Genomic DNA, 19,629 nt, shown 5'->3' with positions numbered 1-19,629 from the left:
ATCGCAAGCGTGGACGGCATGATGAATAAGAAGGACTCAAGGGAGGAGGAGCGCCGACGTTTCAAGGCGGAGCAAATGGATGCTTTCATGGAGATCCAAAGGAGGAGGCTTGATCTTGACGCTGAGAAGCAAGCCAAGATGTTCGAGCTCGAGACGGAGAAGCAAGCCAAGATGCTAGAGATCGAGGCTGCCAACGCCAAGACAAAGGCGAAAGAAGTGGCTCTTGCAAGCATGATGACCGGGGTGGAAATCATGAAGGTGGATCTCAACACCTTGTCGCCAAGGAAGAGGCCGTGGTTCGAGAAGATGCAGGCCGACATGCTCAAGTTCGACGACGAGTGATCTATGGCATCGAGGGCCATCTTTTTTTATGCCGGCAGGTGTGCCGGCATGACCACGGGAGCCGCGATGGCGTGGTTGAACTCAAGTCCCACCATTTTTTGTGTGCTGGCATGTGTGCCGGCCGGTTGGTGAGTGCGCCAGCATGAACTGTGGTATTTTCTGAAGCCGGCATTGTATGCCGGTGCTGGCATGGTGCCGACATGAGACATAGCCGCTGGCATGATCGGCCGCGGGCCTTTTTTATTTAAAAATTGAATGCGGACGTGAAATGAGTCGACGCGTTGGGCGCATTGCCGACGCAAATGCAAAACTGGGCGGACGCCGGGCGGGCGGCCAACTCAAACGGATAAAAAGCGGACAAATGTGCCGTTCGTTTGGGTCGTCCCATTGGAGTTGCTCGGAGGTTCCTAAGAAAAGTGAGTGATGCTTGAAATATTTACACGCACCAGGAGCATAGGAAAACCCAAACCAATGGCGGAGCTTCATGGGGCCCACCCGGGCGGTGGCCCCCAGCTTTAAAGAAAAACTTGTGTATATATCTTTGTATTAGACCATTTTTCCAGCGCAATCAACATGTAGTGATTTTATCCTCCCCAATGATTTTAGCCCAAGCTCCGCTCTACCACTGGTCCCAACCATATCCTAGTGGCAAAATCACTGTAGTGCAACAAGCAACAAGTATACACCAGAATGGCGAGTCAGGTAGTAACTTTTTTTCTTTCTTTCCGAACACCACGTACTCCGGCTTACTCAATGGCAATGCCACGTCTTCTGGCACCATTGTCTCTGCGGCATTGATTTCTCATCGAGGTTCTCCGCCGACCACCTATGCGCGAGCGTCGCCTTCACCAACCGAAACGCCCCAAGTGTATCCGAACTACTCCCTCCGTTCGGAATTACTTGTCGCGAAAATGGATGTATCTAGTTAGATACATCCATTTTCACGACAAGTAATTCCGAACGAAGGGAGTATAGATACATCCATTTTCGCGACAAGTAATTCCGAACGGAGTGAGTAGTTAATACTACTCGGCGAAGACCGTCATCGCAGTTAGTTAGTTTAGTTAACAAAAGGTTACTCCCATTGGCATCCACCTAACATCGGTGCACCACAAAGACCAATCCACTGTCACTGTCCAATAATCTCTCTCTCTCTCTCTAATCATGCGCACTAACCACAATCAACCATACACAAAGCAAGCAAAATTAGAAAAACCTTCAATCCCCAATTGCTGCGCGTTGTTGCTGCCACTGCAGCGGCGGTTTATTTATTCCGAAAGCAGCAGCAGCAGCAGCAGCTTCCTTCGGCCCTCTCTCTCTCTCTCTGGCACAGCACAGCCAACCCGGCGCCTCTTTTTTCCCCTTCCATCCGTCCATCCGTCCACCCCCCCGCCCCGAGAAAGAGAAGCCGAGACGAGAAAAGCTGCTGCCGCTGCCAGTCCAAAAGGCCGCACCGCAAATTTCGGCGACGGATACGGGCCGCTGGCTGGCTGGCGCGCCGAACCCTCGCTCCCCCACCTCCCTCGGCTCCGGCGGTCGGGAACAGCGCGCGGCCGGCGATTGCGGCGGGAATTTCCCCGGCTGGTGCGCGGCGCGGATCTGGCCGGGTGCGGTCGATGGGGAGGCGGGAGTAGGGGAGGGGCCGAGGGCAAGGGGGCGCGGCGATCTCGGGGCGGTCTCCCATGGGGGGCTGCTTCTCGCTCGAGGAGCAGCGGCTCCAGAGCAGGACAGGTTCGTTCGCTCGCGCTCCTTGTGCTCCACTCGTGCGCTTGCTATATGCCCCCCCCCCCCCCCCCCCCCCCCCGGTTTGTCCGGCTTGCTTGCTGGGCGAGGCGTGTGGCTCCTGCGTGTGCGGGTCGGTGTCCGGGTTTCGCCCAATTCCAGCGCGGAAGCGTGGATTTGGGGATTATCTTAGTTGGTTTTGGGCGCGGCTGCTGGCGGGCAGACCATGTTTTTTGGGGGATTTAAGGTTCGTTGAGAACAGGCGTGACGCTATCCTTGTCCCCTTGAGCTGCTGTAACGAGCCATGGAGAATGCCGCGCTATATTTGGTGCTGAAATTTTGCTTCCCATTGGACACCAGGGCCCTCTGTTTTGTGGCTTTTAGACCGAGCTTGCATGGGAACGTGTGGGTCTCCTGTGGCCTATGGAAGGCGTGCTCTAGTGATACGCTGGTGAGAGACTGCGGATGTAGCTGCAGCCTCAAGCAAATATCCTTGGGAGTAGTAGTTTGTGGTAGAATATACACCATATTTAGCTCATGTTTTGGTGTGGAAAACTCTGTTTTGGCAAACTTGATAGAGCCTGCAAAGCGAAATTTGAGTACTAGTATTATAATGCAAGGCGCAGTTTCAGACACTCTTCACTGTGAGTAGAAAATCATCTCTCCTAGTTAGTCAGGCGTAACGTGAGACATTCCATGCTGATGTTTGAGAATTTGCATAGGAGCTGCTTTGCCCATAGAAAAGGGGAATTAAAGAGATGACATATTCTGCCCGTCCTTGGACATGTCCACCAATTCTTCTTTCAAACTATTATTAAGCTGGAGGCAATTCCTTGTCAATGTCACAGTTCTTAGCTGCACATCCAGGATCTGCTTTGAGATGATCTATGGACAGCTTTTATCATTGTACATCTGCTCGTGACATTGTATTTTTAGTATGGATAGTAATCAAGCTTTTGGTCTCTATTCTTCTATGAATACATTTTCAGTTTCATGGAATTGTTCACAAGCTTGCTGCTAAAATAGGGCATTCTGGTCAGCATAGCTTACAAAATAATGTAGTGCAGCCAACGAGGGATTTCAGTGGAAAGGGTTCGTGCATTATATTTGATTCTCCGCTCCCACCAATCTATGCAGTCCTTGCCCCTTTGATATCATTGGGATCTCCTTACTTTTCGTTTTGGTGCACTCAAGTTATGCTCCTAACTGTACACAATACACTTGCAGGCACTTCATCTGAAGCTGGTGGACCAGATGGGTTGAAGAAATGCAAATCTGATTCTAAAGCTATTTCAAGTGTTCTTGCTCCTCCGAAAGATGTGGAGGACCTGCAAACAGAAGGATATGGAAATGTCAATATTTTCACATACAACGAACTGCGAGCAGCCACAAAGAACTTTCGGCCTGATCAGATTCTTGGGGAGGGTGGGTTTGGAGTTGTTTACAAAGGCGTCATCGATGAAAATGTTAGAATAGGTTTTCCATCCAGGCAGGTTGCTGTGAAAGAACTGAACCCAGAGGGTTTTCAGGGAGACAAGGAATGGTTGGTAAGTCTCCTTGCTTCCTTGCATTTCCTGAACCTTTATATACAGTAAGAAGAAGTCATGTTAATTTCTACATTATGTGAAATCTTCATGAACCACTGTTAGCTGATTGAATTTTAAGATTCAGTATATTGATCAAAGAAGTTGTTCCTGATCTTCGTCCGAACATAACTCATCTTGTTTATCTTTTAAGAATCAACTTGAACATAGTATCAGCACTAGGTAAAAGAGTGCATCTCTACTTATTAGATTGAAGTAAAGGACATACTGTTGTGGTTGGTCATAGGTGGGTGAATGACTGTAACACTACACCTTTCATGATTTAATGGTTTTTCATTGGTATTGTGTTTCCAGGCAGAAGTAAACTATCTTGGGCAACTTAGCCATGCAAATCTAGTCGAACTGATTGGCTATTGCTGCGAGGGTTCACATAGATTACTTGTCTATGAGTACATGGCTTGTGGCAGCCTTGAAAAGCACCTCTTTCGACGTAAGCTCTTACTCTCACCTTCTTGATAACTCCACTCCCGTGCTCTTTAACATTCATTGGTTATGGCAGCATAACCTGCTCCCATTTACCTATGCACTGAAATATTAGTTCTGAACAAGATGTTGTTTTAGAATTAGCAAAGTCAACATTCTCAAACCTTGACCGACAACGAGTGGGACTGCCTGCTTCCAAGTAGCTCTTCAAATTTAGCTACTGCATTTGTCAAGTTTGTCAGGTGACTATATAAGTGATCTGAATTGTTCAGTTGGTTTGTGATAGCATAGTATGATCTACCATCTGCATACACATGGTAACCTGGCTATTAAGTTACTATGAATTAAAATTGAAGCGGCAGTTAAACAGCAATTACCATTCACCAAAATGGTAGAAAATGTTTGCCTTGTAGGTTCTGGATCTAGCTTCCTCATTGATTTATATATTGAGCGAACATGTTCAGTTCATCATCATAAAGTAAAGTATGTGAACAATCCGAAGATAATTGGTGTCAGGAAATTATGCTAAGCGGATTGGTACAAATATTTTGTTAGCAGCAGTCATACGCATATTTTCTGTTACAGGGAACATTTCGTTGATTATATCTTACCTGGTTGTAAATAACAGGGGTTTGCCTTAATATGCCATGGTCAACTCGCATGAAGATTGCGCTCGGTGCAGCAAGGGGGCTTGAGTATCTCCATGGAGCTGAGAGATCCATCATCTATAGGGATTTCAAGACATCAAACATCTTGCTAGACGCGGTCCGTATTTCACCTTTGATATCATTCTCCAATTCAATCAGTGTGATGCCGTTGATATATCAAGCTTTTTTGTGTTCCCAACTGAGTGTCTTATGGCAAAATATATTTTCCGTTTGCAAGCCATGCAGTAATTATGTTCTTCTGATGTATTTTGCCTGTTTAGGAAGATTCGTTAGTGTCAATATCCTGATGTGTAACTCTGTATTAATGCCAAACGAACAGCCAAATGGATCATATGTTTTTACCCTTGTTGCTCCACAATGCTTCTGCAGTTCTGCATGACATGGCACCATCATTTAGAAGTAGATGGCGTCTCATTAACTGTATTCTCATTCATATTGTAGAATACAAGAGACTTCATGACGTGATGTTATGTTTTGAAGATAGTGTCTCAGTCTCACTCTGTGTTACCCTTACAGGATTATAATGCTAAGCTTTCAGACTTTGGCCTAGCAAGAACTGGACCTAGTGGAGACCAAACCCATGTCTCAACTCGGGTCATGGGAACTTATGGCTATGCAGCTCCTGAATATGTGATGACTGGTGAGCTGGTCCTCTCCCGGAAGGAATTTTAGTGAATATTTATGGTTTCCAGAATGAACAAACAGCGCATTTTACCGACAATTTTCTGCGTGTTAATTCAACCATATGTGTTGTGACAGGCCATTTGACAGCACGGAGTGATGTTTATGGGTTTGGTGTTGTACTTCTCGAGATGATTATTGGGAGGAGGGCTGTGGACAAGAGCCGGCCGAGCCGTGAGCATAACCTAGTTGAGTGGGCACGCCCCCTCCTTGTCCACAACCGGAAGCTCTTCAGAATCATTGACCCTAGAATGGAAGGCCAATACTCCACCAAGGCTGCCATTGAAGTGGCCAGCCTTTGCTACCGATGCTTGAGCCAGAACCCTAAAGGGCGTCCTACTATGAGCCAGGTCGTCGAAACCTTTGAGGAGGTTCAAAGCATGCCGGAATGCCAGGATATACTCCTGCAGAATTGTATGACCGGATCTGTGACGCTATACGAGGTCCCGAAGGAGCCTGTTGAGCATGTCGAGACAGAGAAGGCGAAGCAAGAACCAACAGCAAAGACTGATGCCGTGGCCGTGGGCGTGCCACCGACGAACGGAAAGCCAGTGCCTCAGAGCAGGAGGACACGGCCAGCGAACGGCAGGAGCAAGAGCGAGCCGCCTTTGGAGTGCAAGTTGTACATCCCTTCGCCCGACTCCGACGGGCATCAGCTGGGGCTGGAAGCCCTGGCATCACCCCCTTCCAGAAACAGCAGCAGGGATGATCCTCCTCCCGTGGACGAAGATCTGTACAAGATATAAAGTAATAACAGCAGTTTTTGACGAGGCTCAAGCCTCCGTTTACCCGTGTCGTCTCGTGTCGCCATCCATCTTGTTGTCAAGATCGATCAGTCAGTCAGTCAGTCAGCTGGTGTTTTTGTTTTTTCTTCTGATGGCGGAACTACCAAAGCTAGGGTTCTTGTTCTTGCGGTTAGCGAATTGTATGTAGAGAGAGGGGCGTCGTGGGAAGCATGTAATGTGAGTTCCATGATGGTGTTCGTGCTGTAAACTCGGAACAGTTCTCTGGGAAAGATCCACACCAAAATGGAAATGGAGAGATTTGTCTTGTCGCCGCCGCTCGTTTCTGTTTGAGTTAATTCGCATACATATATGATTGTTCTCCATTGTAAGCATGAACAGGTCTTACTGGAAATCATGGCAAGATGGGGAAATTTTGAAGGTTCAGTGACAAGTTATGGAACTAAAACTGTGATCCGAATTCTGGGGTTCCAGTTCCAGTTCAGATTATCGAGACGGGTTTCCGTTTCGATGATGTTGTAGTTGGACAGGGTTTGTTGATTCAATTTTCGAATACGAATTCAATTAGGCTACGAATGCAATGTTGTTTTTCTCTCCTTTTTTGTTTGGCTGGCAAAAAGAAATCGTTGAGCCCGGGGTTTTGTTCATCTAACCCTGAACCTGAACCTGAACTCAACTGAACTTTCTGAAAGACTGAAACCCTTGGAGATCTGTGAGCTGCTGACACCATCGCCGCCGCCGCCACCATATCCCCATACAGCGCCGGCAAGGCGGCAGCCACCGCTCACCGTCGCTCCCCGCCGCCGCCGTAATCCCTTGGGGCCCGGACACGCACGGGTGCCCTAATCCCCGAATCCACCTGCATCGCCGAGCCCGTACATGCTCGCCAAGTTCCGGCCCCTCATGGCGGCGGCACCGGCGACGAAGGCCGCCCCGGCCGTGGCGTTCTCCACGGCGGCGGAGCGGGACGGCTACGCGCAGTACAACCACACCGACGCGTGCCAGCACCTCCGGTGGACAGCCAGGTGACCTCCCCTCCCCTCCCCTCCCCCGTCGCCTCATCTTCCCATGGCGTTTCAGGGCGCCTGGCATATGGCTCGCTTGGTCACCTGTTTCGACTGTGCAGGGAGAGCTACGAGTACATGTACGCGCGGCCGTGGAGCAGGGTGGTCGACTTCTACGCCGAGCTCGTGCGCACCGGCGCCGGGGCGGCGGGGCTCGCCGAGCTGTTTCGGAAAGACGAGGTCCGTGGAAAACAGTACAATTTGGCAACCCCTGCACTGCCGCAAATTTAGATTCTGAATGTCATGGTTTGCCTTATTTGATGGGCGAAGAAGTGTTCATGTCAGTGGCAATTCTTCTTTTTATAATTTGACAAATGCTGATTCTTTTCCTAACTAAGGGCCTGTTCGGTATCACTCCACTCCGCGGCTCCGCTCCGGGAGCGGATGGAGCTGTAGCTCAAAAACTTGGAGCGAGCAAACAGCCACTCCACAGATTCTCGGAGCCGGTGGATACCGAACAGGGCCTAAGTATATGTAGCGCTTATGCTAAAAGAAAATGACAACTGAATATCACCCAAAAAGAAGAATTCCAATAGCAGTTGCTTGCCCAAACACTAGAGTGTTTTGCATTAACCTGCCATTGTAAATATATGTAGAAGCGGCACAGAGCCGCGGACAGTGATTCTGACTAGAAACTCTGAGACCACATTTGGTGTTTTATTATACTATTTACCAATGTCTATCAGATTTTCCTTCCGCAGAAAGACCATACTCGTGATACGAATGGAGAGGAGCCTTTAACATCATCTGGAAAACAAATGTCTGTTAAATCATCCAAAGCCCGAGGAGGCAGGTGGGAAAGAGCAAACTTTAAGATTGTTCTTTCATATCATGGGGGGTCGTTTGATGGTTGGCAGAAGCAGCCTGACCTCAACACTGTTCAAGGGTAAGAATAATCTCATTTCTGTGAGTTTGCTTTACTGTTTTCTTCAACCTTTTCTCTTCACTTTCTTTATGCAGATTAAAACTATTGAAGTTATTTATTTCACTCTGTGTTGGTTGCAGGTTAGTGGAAAAACATCTTGGACAATTTGTCGATGAGCGAAAAGCTAAGCAACTTCAAGAAAGATCTTTGCCGATAGAAGGCTGTGCCACTGTTGCTGGGCGCACTGACAAAGGGGTGACTGCTCTTCAGCAAGTCTGCTCATTTTGTTAGTTACACTTGAGAACACATACTGCTGCGTTGCCTCTGTCTATTTTAATTATGTCTAGAAACTTCTTGTGATGCATAACAACTTGTCTTGAGCCTGAAAGCTTATGTGTAGTTATTGTTAGAACTATGGCGTGCTTGACTTTAAACTGGGGTTCTCGATGGATAGAAGCTAATCATAGAAGTTATTTGCTTCTCATTGACCTAGTTTAGCAAATATTTACCTGTGACAGTGTACCACAACTCTGGTCAAAAACAAAAAATTGCCTGAACACTTCTTTGTGTGCAAATAAGCGCTAATGTTCTTTTTCGGCTGACTTTACTCGAGTAATGCATGCCATGTACTAGGTTTGAGTGACAGAACTTACTGGTTGCATAAACTTACTGAAGTTAGATTGCCCATGTGTGCTTATGTGAAAATTTACTTCAGTAGTCTTGGTCCACCACTTCTGATAACTGATGTGAAATGCTTACTTTTAACCGCCTTAGATACGTGGAGAAAGGATGTACAGCCTGGCGATATAAAAGACACAATAAATGAGGCTGCACCAGATAAAATCAAATCTTTGGTTGTGTCAGAGGTATTTTCCCTTGCTCTTGTAGAACATATCATTGGTATTAATATGAATGCTAGCGGTTATATTCGATATCGAGTTATTGACTAGCTTTGTTTGATAGCTATTTTCTGGTTTGAGACTACCAGAGCATGTTTTATTGTGTGTTTTAACGTTCTGAGATTACCTTGATCCCCACCATACAGGATGTTATGCTAAATATTAACTGATGCCCTAATCTGCAGGTTTCACGTGAATTTCATCCTAATTTTTCAGCCAAATGGAGGAGATACTTGTATATATTTCCCCTTGATGGGGATGCTACATCAATATCAGAGGATGAGCAATCCTCTACGATACTAGAGAATCCTGAATTAAAAGCACCTCAGAGCTTTGATGTGGCCAAGGTTGACAAAATCATTAGGCAACTGGAAGGAAAAATGCTATCTTATAAAATATTTGCACGTGATACGCAAGCTTCACGTAGCGAGTAAGTTTCATGTATCATAATATGCTTTGTGTTTTTCAAGTATAGAGATGATTCCTCATGTGGATTAGCAATAGTTTCATCACCTAATTCTGACATGGTTGTTCACTAGAGACCTTCCTGAATTTGTATGCCACTCTTCATCAGTGCTTGTTATGAGCATTATGTGTCCTTATTAGATGATCTCAGTGTCTCTTATTTTATACATGCTCTCGAGTTCAATAAACTCATCAGTCACTTCACTTGATGCCCTGCTGTTTTTGCAGCGGCCCAGCTACGGAGTGTTTTATGTACCATTCTCGGGCTGCAGTCACCAAACTCTATTCTGCTGATGAGGTGATTCTAGTGTTAAATGCATACATTCATTTATCAAGTGGAAAAGATCTGTGCACATACATCATCTCTGTTGAAATCTTATGTTCAGTTCTTGTCTTCCATTTTCACAGAATTGCAAAGAAGGCACAACGGTCATGTGCGTTGAGCTAGTTGCGAACAGGTTCCTACGCAAGGTAATAATACAACACACTGCTATATGCCCTACTCCTTTCATTCAACAATTATGTTCCAACTTTTTTCTAATTCCGATATATATGGACACATTTTAGTATGTTTCTTCACTCATTTCAGTCCATACTAAAATATAAAAAACATCTTATAATTATGAACGGAGGGAGTACTATTTATTCTCAACCACTCCCTGAACTCTGGTTTAATTTGTGACGAACAGATGGTTAGGGTTCTTGTCGCAACCACCATCAGAGAGGCCGCTGCTGGAGCCGACGAAGACGCCTTGCTGAACCTGATGGACGCCACTTGCAGGCGCGCAACAGCTCCCCCGGCACCCGCGGAGGGCCTCTGCCTTGTAGACGTTGGCTATGAAGATTTCGACGAACAGAGGTGCTTCATTGTTGACTAAACAAACTCTCCATGCTAGAGCAAAGAAGCACAATGTGCCCGATTCTTCAACGAGTTAAGATCGAATCATTCCGGTTCTGACATGTTTCTTATTTTCTGATGTATTAGTTCAGAACTGTAATTCGAAGGTGCACACCAGGAATCTTTTGGAACCGAAATCATAGATAAAACATTTCTGAATAAGCGCACACGATCAATGCACCGCCGCAACGAACCATCCATGCATAAGCAGTACAAACCACAACACAAAACCTCAGTTGGTCCAACACAAAGGAACCAAGATGACATGTTCAGTTTAACCCTCAAATAGTAGTTAGCCCGACAGAAAGCAGAACTTCTGGTACTACCTGACAAACCAGCAACTTGCCAAAACTTCTAATGGGACTTGTTATGGCAACATTGCTCCAACTGCAGATGAATTATCAGCATCAAAACTCCTTATGGGAGACAGAGACACCCACTTGCACAGAATGACATAACACTCAACATAAAAACTTATGGGCCTGTCTAGGACACATCTAGATGTGACATAATTATGTCACATCCAAGCTCATGTCCACTTTGTTTGTGGTCTATTTTTTTGTCCTAGTTTTTTTGTTTCTTGTTGCTGCATTATATATTTGTTGGAGCTTAGACGTGACATTCTTAAAAAACATCTAGATGTGAATTAGTCAAACTGAAAACTTATTGGTGAATACCCATCCATCAGTGGCCCATCAGACTTTCAACCCATTTGAGTGCCGTCCTATGGGAAACATAACATAAATAAGGTTACACAAAAGAGGCAAGAGAATGTAGCTTAGCATCAGCGCAGTACCTATACCAAAAATGGAGCTTAAGAAGCATACCATTATCATATATACTTGCATGGGACAAGCCATATTTGACACGGTCATTCTTTGTCAGGAAGTGGCTTCGCCTTGTCATTACTCTGAGATGGTTCAAATCTTCTCATCTGTGGGCCATATATGGGGGAATTGTTTGAGAGAATATGCGGCTACATTCTCTAGCCTCTTGTGTAGCCTTATTTATGCAAGAGGGACATATTGAGGGAGTCCTGTATTAGGGGGTCCTCGGACAGCCAGACTATATACTTTGGCCGGACTGTTGGACTATGAAGATACAAGATTGAAGACTTCGTCCCGTGTCCGGGTGGGACTCTCCTTTGCGTGGAAGGCAAACTTGGCAATTCAGATATGTAGATCTCCTCCCTTGTAACCGACTCTGTGTAACCCTAGCCCCCTCCGTGTCTATATAAACCGGAGGGTTTAGTCCGTAGGACAACAATCACAATCATAATCATAGGCTAGCTTCTAGGGTTTAGCCTCTACGGTCTCGTGGTAGATCAACTCTTGTAATACTCATATCATCAAGATCAATCAAGCACGAAGTAGGGTATTACCTCCATCGAGAGGGCCCGAACCTGGGTAAACATTGTGTCCCCCGCCTCCTGTTACCATTAGCCTTAGACGCACAGTTCGGGACCCCCTACCCGAGATCCGCCGGTTTTGACACCGACATTGGTGCTTTCATTGAGAGTTCCACTTTGCCGTCACGGTAAGGCTTAATGGCTCCTTCGATCATCGGTAACGATGCGATCCAGGGTGAGGTTTTTCTCCCCAGACAAATCTTCGTATTCGGCGGCTTCGTACTGCGGGCCAACTCGCTTGGCCATCTGGAGCAGATCGATAGCTACGCCCCTGGCCATCAGGTCAGGTTTGAAAGCTTGAACTATACTGCCAACATCCGCGGAGACTTGATCTTCGACAGATTCGAGCCCATGTCAGGTGCGCCGCACAGCCACGACGAGCGTGACTTAGCTCTGCCGTCGGAAGGTGTTCGGGAGATCACACCCGCGGTTACTTCGGCCCTCAATCCGGAGCAGATCGTGCCATCCGAGGACGGGTGGATGGACCCCGCCACGGAGGCCGCACACTCAGCGACGATAGAGCCGAATACTGACTTCACCTCCTATGAGACATGTGTCATCGGACCCTTGGATTTGTCCCCGGCCACAGGCTCCAAACCGCTTGCATCCGTGCCTATCGAATCTGATTGGGCACCGATCATGGAGTTTACCTCCGCGGATATCTTTCAGCACTCGCCCTTGGGCGACGTGCTAAATTCATTGAGGTCTCTCTCTCTCAGGAGACCCTTGGCCGAACTATGTCTGGCTCGAATGGGAAGCGGACGGCGAAGAAATTCGTTCCCCACCCACCACCAACTTAATAGCCACTGTCGACGACTTAACCGACATGCTCGATTCCGGTTCCGAAGACATCGACGGTATGGACGATGATGCAGGAGAACAATAGGAACCATCGCCCACAGGGCGCTGGACAGCCACCTCATCATATGATATATATATGGTGGACACCCCCAAAGACAGCGATGGCAATAAGGCAACGGAGGATAATCCCCTCGAGAAGCAATCTAAGCACCGGCGTCATCGGCGCCGCTCTAAGCCCTGCCATAGCAAAAGCAGCGATACCGGCACAAGAGACAATAACGCTGCGGATAGTGCCGAAGACGAAGACAATCCCCCCAGCCAGGCTCCGAGCGGGAGGATGGACAAGCTAGCCCTAAGGAACAGGCGACAGACGGAGAATCAGAGGATGACAATTACATGCCCCTCTCTGAAGACGAGGTGATCCTCGGCGACGAAGAATTCATCGTGCCTGAGGATCCCGTCGAGCAGGAGCGCTTCAAGTGTCGGCTTATAGCCACAGCAAAAAGCCTGAAGAAAAAGCAGCAACAGCTTCAAGCTGATCAAGATCTGCTAGCGGATAGATGGACCGAGGTCCTGGCAGCCGAGGAATACAAACTCGAGCGCCCAACCAAAAGTTACCCAAAACGCAGGTTGCTATCCCAACTCGAGGAGGAAGCATTAAAGCCTACACTACCAGCGTATGATGCGGCTGACCGGCCACCTCGTGGCCGAGACAAAGCGGCGTATCAGCCCGAATTCCAGCCCACACCCCGTCGCCAGTTAAACAAAAACACCAAGGCCCGGGGCTACACGCAGGACCTGCGAGAAGTATTGGAAAACAAAGGAGGACATACAAGATCGATCTACGGATCACGGGGGCGCGCCCCAACGCGTAACGACGACCGTCACGCAGGATATACTAAAAGCAAATCCGGCCGGGCCGAATACAGCAGACTAGACTCGTACGAACTGCGTCGTGATATAGCCCGGCACAGAGGCGCCGGACACCCCCTATGCTTCACTGATGAAGTAATGGATCATGAATTCCCAAAAGGGTTTAAACCCGTGAACATTGAATCATATGATGGTACTACAGACCTCGCGGTATGGATAGAGGATTTCTTCCTCCACATTCACATGGTCCGCGGGGATGATCTACACGCCATCAAGTATCTCCCACTAAAACTCAAAGGGCCGGCTCGGCATTGGCTGAATAGCTTGCCGGCAAACTCCATTGGAAGTTGGGAGAACCTGGCAGACGCATTCCTGGACAACTTCCAGGGCACTTATGTGCGACCACCGGATGCTGATGATTTAAGTCACATAACCCAACAGCTCGGAGAGTCAGCCAGGAAATTCTGGACTAGGTTCCTAACTAAAAAGAACGAAATTGTCGACTGTCCGGATGCCGAAGCCCTAGCGGCCTTTAAACATAACATCCGTGACGAGTGGCTTGCCCGACACCTCGGCCAAGAGAAGCCAAAATCCATGGCAGCCCTCATGATACGTCTCCAACGTATCTATAATTTATGAAGTATTCATGCTATTATATTATCTATTTTGGATGTTTATGGGCTTTATTATACACTTTTATATTATTTTTGGGACTAACCTATTAACCCAGAGCCCAGTGCCAGTTTCTGTTTTTTCCCTTGTTTCAGTGTTTCGCAGAAAAGGAATATCAAACGGAGTCCAAACGGAATGAAACCTTCGGGAGAGTTATTTTTGGAACGGAAGCAATCCAGGGGACTTGGAGTGCACGCCAGGGAAGCAACGAGGGAGGCACGAGGCAGGGGGGCGCGCCCACCCCCCTGGGCGCGCCCTCCACCCTCGTGGGCCCCTCATGGCTCCCCTGACCGACTTCTTTCGCCTATATATCTCCATATACCCTAAAACCATCGGGGAACAGAATAGATCAGGAGTTCCGCTGCCGCAAGCCTCTGTAGCCACCAAAAACCAATCGGGACCCTGTTCCGGCACCCTGCTGGAGGGGGGAACCCTCACTGGTGGCCATCTTCATCATCCCGGCGCTCTCCATGACGAGGAGGGAGTAGTTCACCCTCGGGGCTGAGGGTATGTACCAGTAGCTATGTGTTTGATATCTCTCTCTCTCTCTCGTGTTCTTGAGGTGATACGATCTTGATGTATCGCGAGCTTTGCAATTGTAGTTGGATCTTATGATGTTTCCCCCCCTCTACTCTCTTCTAATGGATTGAATTTTCCCTTTGAAGTTATCTTATCGGATTGAGTCTTTAATGATTTGAGAACACTTGATGTATGTCTTGCGTGGGATAACCGTGGTGACAATGGGTTATTCTATTGATTCACTTGATGTATGTTTTGGTGATCAACTTGCGGGTTCCGCCCATGAACCTATGCATAGGGGTTGGCACACATTTTCGTCTTGACTCTCCGGTAGAAACTTTGGGGCACTCTTTGAGGTTCTATGTGTTGGTTGAATAGATGAAGCTGAGATTGTGTGATGCATATCGTATAATCATACCCACGGATACTTGAGGTGACATTGGAGTATCTAGGTGACATTAGTGTTTTGGTTGATGTGTGTCTTAAGGTGTTATTTTACTACGAACTCTAGGGCTGTTTGTGACACTTATAGGAATAGCCCAATGGATTGATCGGAAAGAATAACTTTGAGGTGGTTTCGTACCCTACCAACTCTTCGTTTGTTCTCCGCTATTAGTGACTTTGGAGTGACTCTTTGTTGCATGTTGAGGGATAATTATATGATCCAATTATGTTCTTATTGTTGAGAGAACTTGCACTAGTGAAAGTATGAACCCTAGGCCTTGTTTCCTAGCATTGCAATATCGTTTGTGCTCACTTTTATCATTAGTTACCTTGCTGTTTTTATATTTTCAGATTACAAAAACCTATATCTACTATCCATATTGCACTTGTATCACCATCTCTTCGCCGAACTAGTGCACCTATACAATTTACCATTGTATTGGGTGTGTTGGGGACACAAGAGACTCTTTGTTATTTGGTTGTAGGGTTGTTTGATAGAGACCATCTTCATCCTACGCCTCCCACGGATTGATAAACCTTAGGTCATCCACTTGAGGGAAATTTGCTACTGTCCTACAAACCTCTGCACTTGGAGGCCCAACAACGTCTACAAGAAGAAGGTTGTGTAGTAGATATCAAGCTCTTTTCTGGTGCCGTTGCCGGGGAGGCTAGGTAAGCGACACTCACACCCCGTCAACTAAGCTCTTTTCTGGCGCCGTTGGCGGGAAGGCTAGGTAAGCGGCACTCACACCCCGTCATCTAAGCTCTTTTCTGGCGCCGTTGCCGGGGAGGTGAATGCTTGAAGGTATATCTTTAGATCTTGCAATCGAATCTTTTAGTTTCTTGTTTTATCACTAGTTTAGTTTATAAAAGAAAACTACAAAAAAATGGATTAAGGTTGCCTCATATGCTTCATCTTTTTAATGTTTTTCGTGAAAATGATGGGAAGGAAAATTGTGCTCAAGTACTAGAAGAAGAATTACAAAGAATGCTTGGCATAAAATATGTGAATGATGAGCATGATTGCAATGTTGTTAGTATGAATTCTTTGAATACCCATGATGCTAATGACATGCAAAGCCACAAGCTTGGGGATGCTATGCTTGATGAAGATGATATTTTTTGTCCCCCAAGTTTTGATGAGAAAATTTATTATGATGAAAGCATGCCTCCTATTTATGATGATTATTGTGATGACACGTATGCTATAAAGAATAAAGATAACCATGAAACTTGACATCATGATTTTAATTTTCAATTGGATTATGCTTCACATGATAGTTATTTTGTTGAGTTTGCTCCCACTACTATTCATGAGAACAAATTTGCTTATTTGGAGATTAATAAAAATTCTATGCTTGTAGATCATGAAAATAATGCTTTATGTGATGGTTATATTGTTGAATTCATTCATGATGCTACAGAAAATTATTATGAGGGAGGAATATATGCTTGTAGGGATTGCAATAATATCAAGTTTCCGCTCTATGTGCTTAAAGTTTTGAAGTTATGCTTGTTTTGCCTTCCTATGCTAGTTGATTATTGTTCCCATAAGTTGTTTGCTCACAAAATCCCTATGCATAGGAAGTGGGTTAGACTTAAATGTGCTAGTCATATTCTTCATGATGCTCTCTTTATGTTTCAATTCTTATCTTTTATACGAGCATCATTGAAATCATCATGCCTAGCTAAAAAGGCTTTAAAGAAAAGCGCTTGTTGGGAGACAACCAATATTTATACCTACTGTTTTTGTGTGTTCACATGATTAAGCTACTGTAGTAATCAAGTTTTATAGCTTTTGTTTCAATAAAGTGCCAAATAAGACCTATAGGATCTTCTTGGATGATAATTATTTGATCTTGCTGAAAAAGTCAGAAACTTTCTGCTCACGAAAACAATTGTTAAAAATCACCAGAACGTGATAAAATACTGATTCCAATTGCAGTAGATCAATAAACAAATTATCTAGGTCGTCCTATTTTGGTAGAATTTTTTTGTGTTCCAGAAGTTTGCGTTAGTTACAGATTACTACAGACTGTTCTGTTTTTGACAGATTCTGTTTTTGGTGTGTTGTTTGCTTATTTTAATGAATCTATGGCTAGTAAAATAGTTTATAAACCATAGAGAAGTTAGAATACAGTGGATTTAACACCAATACAAATAAAGAATGAGTTCATTACAGTATCTTTAAGTGGTGTTTTGTTTTCTTTCGCTAACGGAGCTTATGAGTTTTCTGTTGAGTTTTGTGTTGTGAAGTTTTCAAGTTTTGGGTAAAGATTCGATGGACTATGGAATAAGGAGTGGCAAGAGCCTAAGCTTGGGGATGCCCAAGGCACCCCAAGGTAATATTCAAGTATAACCAAGCGTCTAAGCTTGGGGATGCCCCGGAAGGCATCCCCTCTTTCGTCTTCGTTCATCGGTAACTTTACTTGGAGCTATATTTTTATTCACCACATGATATGTGGTTTGCTTGGAGCGTCATTTTATTTTCTTTTGTTTTGCATGCTGTTTGAATAAAACATCAAGATCTGAAATTATTGAATGAGAGAGAGTCCTCACATAGCTAAATAATTATTTAACTACTCATTGATCTTCACTTATATCATTTTGGAGTAGTTTGTCATTTACTCGTGTGCTTCACTTATATCCTATGAGTAAATAGTTGAATGATTTGAATATCATAAATCTGAAATTATATATGTTTCATATGCTTATCCCATGGGGAGTAATGACTTCACATATAATAAGTAGAGGTGGTAAATTTATTGAAAGTTAGCAAACATTGTATTGGTCACTTGAACAATTCATGAAAGAATATTGAAGGAAGAGAGATTTCACATATAAATATACTATCTTGGACATTTTTTGTAATTGTGAGCACTCATTAAAATATGACATGCTAAAAGGTTGATGTTGGACAAGGAAGACAACGTAATGGGTTATGTTTTCTTATATCCGAAATAAAGTATATTGTCATGGATCGCCCAACACATTGAGCTTGCCTTTCCCCTCATGCTAGCCAAATTCTTTGCACCAAGTAGAGATACTACTTGTGCTTCCAAACATCCCTTAAACCAGTATTGCCATGAGAGTCCACCATACCTACCTATGGATTGAGTAAGATCCTTCAAGTAAGTTGTCATCGGTGCATGCAATAAAAATTGCTCTCTAAATATGTATGATCTTTTAGTGTGGAGAAAATAAGCTTTATACGATCATTGTGATATGGAAGAAATAAAAGCGACGGACTGCATAATAAAGGTCCCTATCACAAGTGGCAATATAAAGTGACGTTCCCTCGCATTAAGATTTTGTGCATCCAACTATAAAAGCGCATGGCAACCTCTGCTTCCCTCTGCGAAGGGCCTATCTTTTATTATTGTCTTTTACCTTATGCAAGAGTCATGGTGATCTTCACCTTTCCTTTTTACATTTTATCCTTTGGCAAGCACATTGTGTTGGAAAGATTTTTATATATATATATATATATATATATATATATATATATATATATATATATATATATCCAATCGGATGTAAGGCATCATGAGCTATTATTGTTGACATTACCCTTGAGATAAAAGGTTGGGAGGCGAATCTATAAGCCCCTATCTTTCTCTGTGTCTGATTAAAACTTTGAACCCATAAATATCGCGTGAGTGTTAGCAATTGTGAAAGACTAAATGATAGTTGAGTATGTGGAGTTTGCTAAATCAAAGCTCTGACATAGACTCTTCCTGAAAATAAGATGAATTGTAATTGTTTGATGACTGATAACACGGTTTGTTGGTTTTCAAGAAAGTTTATGATCTATACTTTAACATGTGAATAGCTTGTTACTTGATCATGAAAAGTTTTATGAGTTGAGCTACTGTTATGATATATAGTGATGCTAGAAAAGGTGATTGAAATTATTATTGATCAAACTTGTGCACCTGCTAGCATTCACACTTCATAAATTCTTTCTTTTATCATTTACCTACTCGAGGACGAGCAGGAATTAAGCTTGGGGATTCTGATACGTCTCCAACGTATCTATAATTTATGAAGTATTCATGCTATTATATTATCTGTTTTGGATGTTTATGGGCTTTATTATACACTTTTATATTATTTTTGGGACTAACCTACTAACCCAGAGCCCAGTGCCAGTTTCCGTTTTTCCCTTGTTTCAGTGTTTCGCAGAAAAGGAATATCAAACGGAGTCCAAACGGAATGAAACCTTCGGGAGAGTTATTTTTGGAACGGAAGCAATCCAGGGGACTTGGAGTGCACGTCAGGGAAGCAACGACGGAGGCACGAGGCAGGGGGGCGCGCCCTCCACCCTCGTGGGCCCCTCATGGCTCCCCTGACCGACTTCTTTCGCCTATATATCTCCATATACCCTAAAACCATCGGGGAACAGAATAGATCGGGAGTTCCGCCGCCGCAAGCCTCTGTAGCCACCAAAAACCAATCGGGACCCTATTCCGGCACCCTGCCGGAGGGGGGAACCCTCACCGGTGGCCATCTTCATCATCCCGGCGCTCTCCATGACG

At 45.1% G+C, this 19,629-nt stretch overlaps 2 protein-coding genes across 3 annotated transcripts; both read left to right on the top strand.

Moving 5' to 3' along the window:
• Positions 1-1,656: 1,656 nt before the first annotated feature.
• Positions 1,657-6,497, top strand: LOC123163812 (probable serine/threonine-protein kinase PBL17). The gene is made up of 6 exons (XM_044581194.1): positions 1,657-2,073; positions 3,292-3,611; positions 3,963-4,098; positions 4,720-4,856; positions 5,276-5,399; positions 5,519-6,497. The coding sequence occupies exons 1-6, from the start codon at positions 2,025-2,027 to the stop codon at positions 6,184-6,186; spliced, it is 1,434 nt and encodes a 477-aa protein (XP_044437129.1). The 5' UTR covers positions 1,657-2,024; the 3' UTR covers positions 6,187-6,497.
• A 324-nt stretch (positions 6,498-6,821) lies between these two features.
• LOC123163813 (tRNA pseudouridine synthase A) lies at positions 6,822-10,536 on the top strand. Of its 2 annotated transcripts, none has more exons than XM_044581195.1 (9): positions 6,822-7,208; positions 7,310-7,427; positions 7,934-8,133; positions 8,253-8,398; positions 8,887-8,978; positions 9,197-9,441; positions 9,705-9,774; positions 9,885-9,947; positions 10,166-10,536. In XM_044581195.1, exons 1-9 carry the CDS (start codon positions 7,063-7,065, stop codon positions 10,352-10,354), a joined length of 1,269 nt encoding a protein of 422 aa, XP_044437130.1. In that variant the 5' UTR covers positions 6,822-7,062; the 3' UTR covers positions 10,355-10,536. The 2 variants fall into 2 exon arrangements, with proteins under 2 accessions (XP_044437130.1, XP_044437131.1); XM_044581196.1 differs by having other exon boundaries at positions 6,824-7,208; positions 7,949-8,133.
• The last annotated feature ends 9,093 nt before the right edge of the window (positions 10,537-19,629 follow it).

This window comes from Triticum aestivum, chromosome 7D, assembly GCF_018294505.1.
Source record: "Triticum aestivum cultivar Chinese Spring chromosome 7D, IWGSC CS RefSeq v2.1, whole genome shotgun sequence".
Classification (NCBI taxonomy): Eukaryota; Viridiplantae; Streptophyta; class Magnoliopsida; order Poales; family Poaceae; genus Triticum; species Triticum aestivum.
This window is presented reverse-complemented; position numbering and strand designations above follow the sequence as displayed.